The 8,319-nt window shown below is 36.0% G+C and overlaps 1 protein-coding gene across 6 annotated transcripts; it reads left to right on the top strand.

Moving 5' to 3' along the window:
- Positions 1-400: 400 nt before the first annotated feature.
- Positions 401-7,213, top strand: LOC104115929 (superoxide dismutase [Fe] 3, chloroplastic). 6 transcript variants are annotated; one of them, XR_011407937.1, is made up of 9 exons: positions 401-616; positions 749-909; positions 991-1,080; positions 1,395-1,586; positions 4,844-5,015; positions 5,712-5,785; positions 5,896-5,922; positions 6,079-6,481; positions 6,937-7,213. XR_011407937.1 is itself a non-coding variant. In XM_009626660.4 (9 exons), the coding sequence occupies exons 2-9, from the start codon at positions 802-804 to the stop codon at positions 6,307-6,309; spliced, it is 813 nt and encodes a 270-aa protein (XP_009624955.1). In that variant the 5' UTR covers positions 401-616; positions 749-801; the 3' UTR covers positions 6,310-6,780. The 6 variants fall into 6 exon arrangements, 3 of the variants coding, with proteins under 3 accessions (XP_009624955.1, XP_009624954.1, XP_070031170.1); XR_001973187.3 differs by lacking the exon at positions 6,937-7,213 and adding an exon at positions 6,587-6,780; XM_009626660.4 differs by lacking the exon at positions 6,937-7,213 and having other exon boundaries at positions 6,079-6,102; positions 6,184-6,780.
- Positions 7,214-8,319: the final 1,106 nt, after the last annotated feature.

Genomic DNA, 8,319 nt, shown 5'->3' with positions numbered 1-8,319 from the left:
TATATTTTGTATGTCGAGTGTAGAAATAATATACAAAATATCTACAACTTACATAATTGTATACAAGTTGTATATAAATCGTATGTAAATTGTAATTTTTGACCGGATTATGTACAAAAAATATGTATGTAAGTTGTAGATAAATTATATATTTTGACCGAATTTGTATATATTTTATAAAAAACTTTAGTTACTTTCTGTAAATATGAATAGTTTGGACAAAATCGGAATAAGTTTAAAATCTCGTATATACACAAAAAAGTCCCTTTTAATTACGGGGCTGAAACGTGGCTGGCCGGTGCTATTACTATTTACTACCCCTTTTATATGGGCTTATACATATTGGCCACATGAAGTAGCCCAATAGATGACGTATGGGCTTGTAGTGTTTATTCGCTCAGATGACATGGACAAAAAAAAATCTTGAAGCTCCATTATCTTCTACAGTCTCGTCGATACTTGAGCGGGAAAAGGAACTGACAAAGTGGAATTACAGAACCAAAAAAGCTTACAGTGATAGCACCACACCCATAGAAGAAGCGAAAGAGAGTGCAAGCTGATAATTGAGGCAACAATTTAGCTAAAAGAAGTTATATAGAGAGGTCATTCCCCGCATGTAAGTTATTTGCACCTCCAAACTTGCGCACAACCTGTTTGTTGAAATGGCTGATATAGCAAACCACTGTACTAAGCTAAGTGCTTCTCCTATTCCTCTCTGGATTCAATAATGTTAATGTTTTGTTTGCAGTGACGTTTTCTTGAGCTGTAAGATAAGCAGAGGGAAAGGAAATTGTAAAGAAAATGAGTTGGTCTTCTTGTAGCAGTCTTTGCACTTCAAGTTCTAGACAACTGTTGGTGACTACTGATTTATCGAGCCAACTGAACATACCCTCTAGACTATCAAATGTTGTACGTAATTCGGACTCTACGTCGTGCTTATTTTGTATCTTCTCTGTATGTAAGTGTTAAATGGCTGTGTTACAAATGCAGGGTTTGAGGCAGAAGAGAAGCCTTCATGGACATCACGGAGTACCAAAAGTTTTTGCTTATTATGGCCTTAAAACCCCACCTTATAAGCTTGTAAGTTTTATGTTTTTGGCTTTTGGTATTCGGTGTTAATACGCCATGCGAACTAAACCTGGTATTTAAGGGGAGAAAGATGGAGGGATGGACCCATTATTCCCGAGCTTCAAAGGTTGCTTTGGTCCTAACTGTTTGCACTAGACAGATTTCTGTGTCATCAACAAAGAATAATAATAATACTCCAATAACAATGCCAAAAGTTAAAAAAAAAAAAAAAGAGTAAAACAAAAAATAGCACCTAGATATTATATTTGTCAAATTTACATATACAATGTCCTAATGGCTACTAATTTATCCTTCTGCCCTTGTAGGATGCACTAGAACCATATATGAGCCAAAAGATGCTCGAGGTACACTGGGGAGAGCATCATCGTGGTTATGTTGAAGCTCTTAACAAACAGCTTGAGAAGAATGACATACTTTATGGATGCACCATGGAGGAACTTATCAAAGTGACATACAACAATGGAAATCCATTACCTGAATTCAGTGATGCTGCCCAGGTATTGGCATCGAGACTCTATCATTTCATCTTGCATTTGCCATAGATTGGTTTCTTTCTTCTATAAGATTTTTACAAATTTAGCATAGTTACACTGGAAGGTAAAACATATCTTCCATTTCGAATCATGCCTTCGTTGACAAATAATTGGTGGTTCTTTTTATACTATGTGTACCCAATATCGTGAGCGTAAGCATCTTTTGTTCCAATACTTTAAATGGAAGGCCTAAGCAAGTCACTTGCTAGGAAGCCAGATATTATTGTTAGGTGGGAGTTCTCCATCTGCCTTTTGCTAGAAATGTGTTAACAGATATACAGGAGCCAGAGTGATGACAAAGATCCTCTATCTATAGTTCCTGATGCTATAGACGTACGAGTGTTAATTGGCGGAACCAAGAGAATTTTTACCTGGAAAAGTATTTAGATACATGAAATCATATCAAAGCAAAAAGTACTTCATGATGAAGAGAGACCTGAAGAGATCTGAAAAAACCTTTGAGAGGAGCAGAACTAGCAGTGTTACTTTCCCAACACATATTAGTTGATTAAATTGTAATAATCACTTATGCAGTGGCTTATATAGTTTTCAGTCCATAAAATCATGTGCGGTCTTTATAAATTACATTGTGATCTCCTGTTCTGTCAACGTCCTAATTTACTTCAAGGTTTCCATTGCAAACTACCCTCCCCAGATCCCACTTGTTGGGTTCCACTGTGTTGTTGTACATTTAAGTTCAAACAATATAGCCAATAGCTCGAGGCAGTTAAAACAATCTTCCCTGCGTCTGGCATGGTTCTCTTCCTCTCTGTTTCAACTTCTTCCCTCCTACACTCACTCTCACCATGCCTACCATTTTCTGCAAGTTGCGTCTTATACTCTTATGTCAGATATGTTATACTACTGAAGTTATTTCTAAATGGAAGAATGTAATAAAAGTCATTAGGAAATTCTGTGTTGAGTATTGCAGACATAATATAAATAAATTAATGTGGCTCTCTCTAATAGGTTAAGCTTTTGGATGAGTGGTCATACAATCCAAGATGGTAGGTCTAGCATTTGAGTCTCACTGCTACCATCTTTGAAATATTCCATGTGCTTGACCCAAAAAATAGATTAGGCCCAAACATGAGGATATCAGACATGAAATAAATAAATGCATTCCTTCTCTAACAACTTAAATTTTTTGATGAAGTTAACACAAAATTGAACATTGAGTAATCCGATGCTATAGACTAACCTCCGTTCCAATTTATGCGATGAAGTTTGACTTGCCACGGAATTTAAGGAAAAAAAAAGAGAATTTTTTGAAACTCTTGGTCTTAAAAGCTTTATAGGGCCATAACATTTATGTTGCTATAAAAATTTCTCATTAAGGGTAAAATGGGTAAAATGAAAAGTTTAAAGTTAAATTGTTTCCCAATATAAAAATGTGTTATTCTTTTTGAAACAAACTAATAAGAAAAGTGTGACATAAATTGAAACGGAGGGAGTATTTGTTTTGCAGACACGTAGTATAAGCAAGAGTTGGTATCTGCACATTTTGTTGCATGCCCTGCCACACATCCCATTTCATGCTCTTAAGTTCAGCAAAGATCCTGTTATATGGGGCGGAATGTTGTCAAGTCAAGACATCTTATATTCAAAAGTTAAAAGTTGCGAAGATGAGGATGTTGAGATGGATGTGTGGTCATACTAGGAAGGATAGGATTAGGAATGAAGATATTCAAGATAAGATGGGAGTGGCCTGTGTGGTGGACAAGATGCGGGAAGTTATACTGAGATGGTTCGAGCACATGAAAAGGAGAAGCATAGATGTCCCAGTGACGAGGTGTGTGAGATTGGCTATGGCGGGTCCAAGGAGAGGGAGAGGTAGGCCGAAGAAATATTGGGGAGAGGTGGTCAGATAGGACATGGCGCATCGTTAGCTTACCGAGGACATGACTCTTGATAAGAAAGTATGGAGGCTGAAGATTAGGGTTGTAGGTCAGTAAGTAGTCGAACGTACTTCCTTCCCTAGCTGTAGTACTAGTGTTATCCCGGTGTTCCCTATTTTTGGATAGATATTATTACCCGATGTTTCCTTTGCTTCGTTTTTTTTTTCCTGGCTGTTGTTACTATTTAGTTGTCCGTAGTTCTTTGTCATAACTGCTGTGATTATGTTTTATTGAACCGAAGGTCTTCCGGAAACATCCCCTCTACCTTCACAAGATATCACAAGATAGGGGTAAGGACTGTGTACATACTACCCTCCCTATACCCCACTTGTGGGAATACACTGGGTATGTTGTTGTTGTTGTACGTTCAGCAAAGATCCCTTGCATGTTTGGTATAGAAGAAAGAAGCATCTTTCTTGTGTTATAGTATAAATTTCTGTCTGATAAGCTAAAAGCTTTTTGTAGATTGCAACCTCCAGCTTCTACTTTTTCACTTATGTTGTACAATATTTTCTTTTATTCCGAGTGAAAATACTCTTGGAAATCGATACTACTAAACGTGCTTTATGTATACATACGAGTCCCTTGAAAATGTTGATCTAGAGGAATAGAAAGCAGCTTAATCATAATAAGGGTTTTGATTAGGCTGCTTTTATCTTTTAAAGTCCTCTTTTAATTTCTAAAAGGCAAAAGTTTGAATGAGGTAATCCTGCCATCCTGAAAGAAACGTCCCTTCATTATCTTCCAACCTTTTGATCGTATGCAAGCCAAGTGCTTCAATTCAATCCTGTGTTAGCGGATGCCTTCTCAATTTAGGCTTGATGAAGCAGTTGGCTTTTTGGTACTCATCTATATGTTGGTGAAGAAAAGGAACTCAATATGGAGACATCCCAACTAGGAGGGGTTGGCTATACTTGGACATAGGAACAATTTTTCGATTTGGATTTGGATTTGGATTTAGATATGTAACTAACTGTTGAAATTGGCAACAAGACAGTTGGAGCCCACAGTAAACTTGACCGGGAAGCATTCTGTGTCTACCAATAAGAAGAGAGAAGACCTATTGGAGAAAGAGAAATGTGTTAAAAGGAGTCTACAAGAACAAATATTGTAGAATGTACCATCTGGATTTTGATTATGAATTATTATCAAAATCATATCTCTGAGGATTTCCTCAACAATTTTTCTGTTATTCAATTTCTGTCTTTAACTTTTTGAATTTTCCAATCAAGAAGAAATTCAGCTTCCCTTTCACCTAATTCGTCTATATTCTATGAGCCTAATTTAAACAAGGACAATACTTATGGATCTTATTCATTCCAGGTATGGAATCATGATTTCTTCTGGGAGTCCATGCAACCGGGAGGCGGTGACATGCCTAAATTAGGACTCCTTCAGCAGATTGAGAAGGATTTTGGTTCATTTACCAACTTTAGAGAGAAGTTTACAGAAGCAGCTCTCACGTTATTTGGCTCTGGATGGATTTGGCTTGTCTGTAAGTTGCCCCCAAAAAATATAGTTTATGTTCCATATGGATTTGGCTCTCACGCTTGTTTGCTTTCTTCTTTGGCTGCTCTTTTATTCTAATGAGAAAGCTGTAGTATTTGGGAACTAGAATTTATATTCTTTTGTAGTCTTCTTTTAATATAGTTTCAATCGTCTTTGCATATATGTTTCTCAAAACCAAATCACTAATTAACTTTATTGAGGGACAGCTGATGGACATTTGAATAGCTAAACTATTTCATGAGGATAACTCGTGCTTTTTGTTTTTCTTACTCTATTAAACTTCCACTTCCCCATCATTTTAAAGTGTTTTTGACAGTTAAAAAATGAGAAGGATCAAGCATATATTTTGGCCTCAATCTCTCTACATAGTGTGTATGGACTGAGTTCAGAATGAAGTTCTGGATTTCATATTGTCCGTCGACTCAATTCTTGTATGATCATGACGATTAAGTAGATGAAAGGTTTAGCAAAAACTCTAATTTCTTGTCATCAACTATCATTCAAACATGGTCATTTTTCTCTGCATTTAAATATTCATGCTTCTGCAAGACCCCTAAAGTTTTCATCGCATGACCTCCTGATTGATCAGTTGGAAAGTTTTATAGCCATTGTCAACCACAGTTGAGCAGTCCATGCATCTCCTTTAAGTTCTTCGATAACACCTTCAATTTGATTATTTCAGTGAAGAGAGAGGAGAAGCGTCTTGCAATTGTTAAAACATCAAATGCTGTCAACCCTCTTGTGTGGAATGACATCGTGAGGATTCTTTTTCTTAATGTTCAATAACTTTTAATACTTCCTTAGAAATTACATTTTCTTGATTACAAGTATTTGCATGTTCATTTGGTATCTCTTTGATTCTGCAGCCCCTGATCGGTTTGGACTTGTGGGAGGTGAGTTGTTAGACAATATTTTGCCCTCCTTTTCCCATGTACATTTCACTCTGTCTCTGAAAGAAATCTTAAACCTTTTAGAGTTTGCATTCCACATGCTAATACTATTATATTGAGAAAAGATATTCATCATTACTTGCTCTTCCCGTTTTGCAGCATGCTTATTATATGGATTACAAGGTAACCGATAGTTCTTCCCTTTTGCTTTCTACAAGGAGATTGTTTCTAATGTGCCCGTCTTTGTTTCCTCTCTTTTCACAGAATGATAAAGCAAAGTATGTTAATGTGTTTATGAATCACCTTGTCTCTTGGGATGCGGCATTGGGACGCATGGCTCGAGCACAGGCTTTTGTAAATTTAGGCGAACCCAAAATCCCTGTTGCATGATATGGTTCTTTACTCAGTTCTTTTAGAAAATGCATGTGCAAGAAAATGTATTTTAGTACAAAAACCTTCTGCACAGGCTTTGTTCCCCGCCACAGAAAGTGCACCGTAAGTCCTGTTGCGCGACACGGTCTTCTCTTAACAGTTCTTTCAGCAAATCCATGCACAAGAGCACGTATTTTTAGTAATAAAACCTTCTGGATTTGCTTCATTCCTTAGTGGAAGGTGCATTGTTTTGGAACAAGTCCAGCTAAGTAATTTGGAAAAATGTTTAATGGAGCACATGTTAGATTTCTTTCTACTGTGGATCAGCGCAAACAGATTAGTGCTAGCTCGTAGTTTGAAATAGATGTAGGCGAACGATCAGCAAGCAATAGTATCATGGGATATGTATTTTGTGCACTGAATGACTTCTGTAGACTGAGCAATTGGCTTTACAAAAATCAATGGGTTGATACCATTTCAGTTTCATAATATATGTCTATTATTTTGATTTTGGAGCTGTCACTTGTCAATACTCCGCTAGTAATATTGCCAAACTTGCGGAAAGTATTCTTTAATTCCTCCTTACTGTTATCTTTGGTAAATTGTTCACACATACGTGGTTGAACTTTGCATTTCTCGTTGCAGATTCTCCACTTCGTTAGTAGAAAATATTGGACATGTATTCTCCTAGCCGGATCCAGGATTCGAAGGTTGCGGGTGCCACCATGTTATGCATACAGTATACATGCCAGTAGCTACAAAGACAGATTAGGAATAATGGGTCGGTTCAGTTAGTTTTTGGTTAATTTGAATAGGCATTTCATTCACAAAGCAAATAAGTTCGATTTTAGTTCAAATTTTTAACGCTTAATTTAAACACATTCTAAATAAAAATGCAAAAGAAAAATAACATTTCATGAAAGAGCGCATCCAATATAAATATTTGCTTAAAGAGTAGCTTAATTACACTATATATTCTTTGTTTGACTAGATTAATTTACTTGTATTGTTCTTTGTTTATTTTTCCATCTTAATTGTTGAGTTATATGGCAATTATTTTCAAAGAAAAACTTTCAACATTCAACCTATGATATTCGACTCAAAACGACTATCAATCAAGCCATTTAATTATTTTTCAAAATCCAATAGAAGATATTGCTCAAATTATATTCCAATATATAAATTAATATCGTTTCATTAAAAATAAAGAAATTATATGCTAATCAAAATCAATTCAAATTACCTATAGAAAATAATTGTTCATAAAGTAAGGTATAATGATAGAAACAAAATGACTTAAAGTTAAAAAAAATGAAAAAGAGAGACTTAGCAAGTAATAAAAGGAAGAAAAAGAGGGAAAAAATCGAAGAAAAAGAAGGAAAATAGGTGAGGCCCTGGGGCTCAACTGAAAATAAAGAAAATCTTAATAAGTAGAAAAAAGGAAAAATCAAAGGAGCTGCTCCAATAGGGAATCAAACTTGTATTCATGAGGTCAAGGAAAGCCTTCAAAGGGAAAGCTGAACCAATGGCACATGCTTCCACTTTGTGACTTCTGGATGTCATTCTATCCATATATACGTTTCTTCACATATATATTATGTACATAATAAAAATTTTAACGAAGCGAGTGGGTGACGTGACACCCATATCTCATAAGATAGATCCGCCCCTGCTCCCATGAGTGAAAATACCACCGTACCATTTTTTTTTAATGGAAATTATCAACTGCTTTAGACTCTGAAATTGCAAGGACAGCATTTATTCGCTCCATTAACTCATTTGATATCGCGACTTTCAGCCCACCCGTCATGTCATGTTGCCGGGTAGCTTATTTGCCAATCTCTGTCATGTTAAATGACTAAGAATAAGTGTAAAGGGTGAATAGCAAGGCAAGTCGCAAAACGGAAGAGTAAAGAACATCAAAATATTTTTATATATTTTCGGCTCAAATGTTGTGGTTTTTGAACTTGTCACTATGAATGCATGAATGATTAGATTTATCATTTTTTTGTTGGCCCAAGTAAAGGA

The sequence above is a fragment of the Nicotiana tomentosiformis genome, chromosome 5 (genome assembly GCF_000390325.3).
Source record: "Nicotiana tomentosiformis chromosome 5, ASM39032v3, whole genome shotgun sequence".
Classification (NCBI taxonomy): domain Eukaryota; kingdom Viridiplantae; phylum Streptophyta; class Magnoliopsida; order Solanales; family Solanaceae; genus Nicotiana; species Nicotiana tomentosiformis.
The sequence above is the reverse complement of the archived record's forward strand: the minus strand, read 5'-3'. Positions and strand labels throughout refer to the sequence as shown.

Excerpts from the sequence above, each read along its gene's own strand:
- LOC104115929 (XM_009626659.4), top strand. The coding sequence starts at position 802 with ATGAGTTGGTCTTCTTGTAGCAGTCTTTGCACTTCAAGTTCTAGACAA. Across the intron at positions 910-990 it reads CCTCTAGACTATCAAATGTT|GGTTTGAGGCAGAAGAGAAG; the intron begins GTACGTAATTCG and ends TTACAAATGCAG. Across the intron at positions 5,786-5,895 it reads CTCTTGTGTGGAATGACATC|CCCCTGATCGGTTTGGACTT; the intron begins GTGAGGATTCTT and ends TTGATTCTGCAG.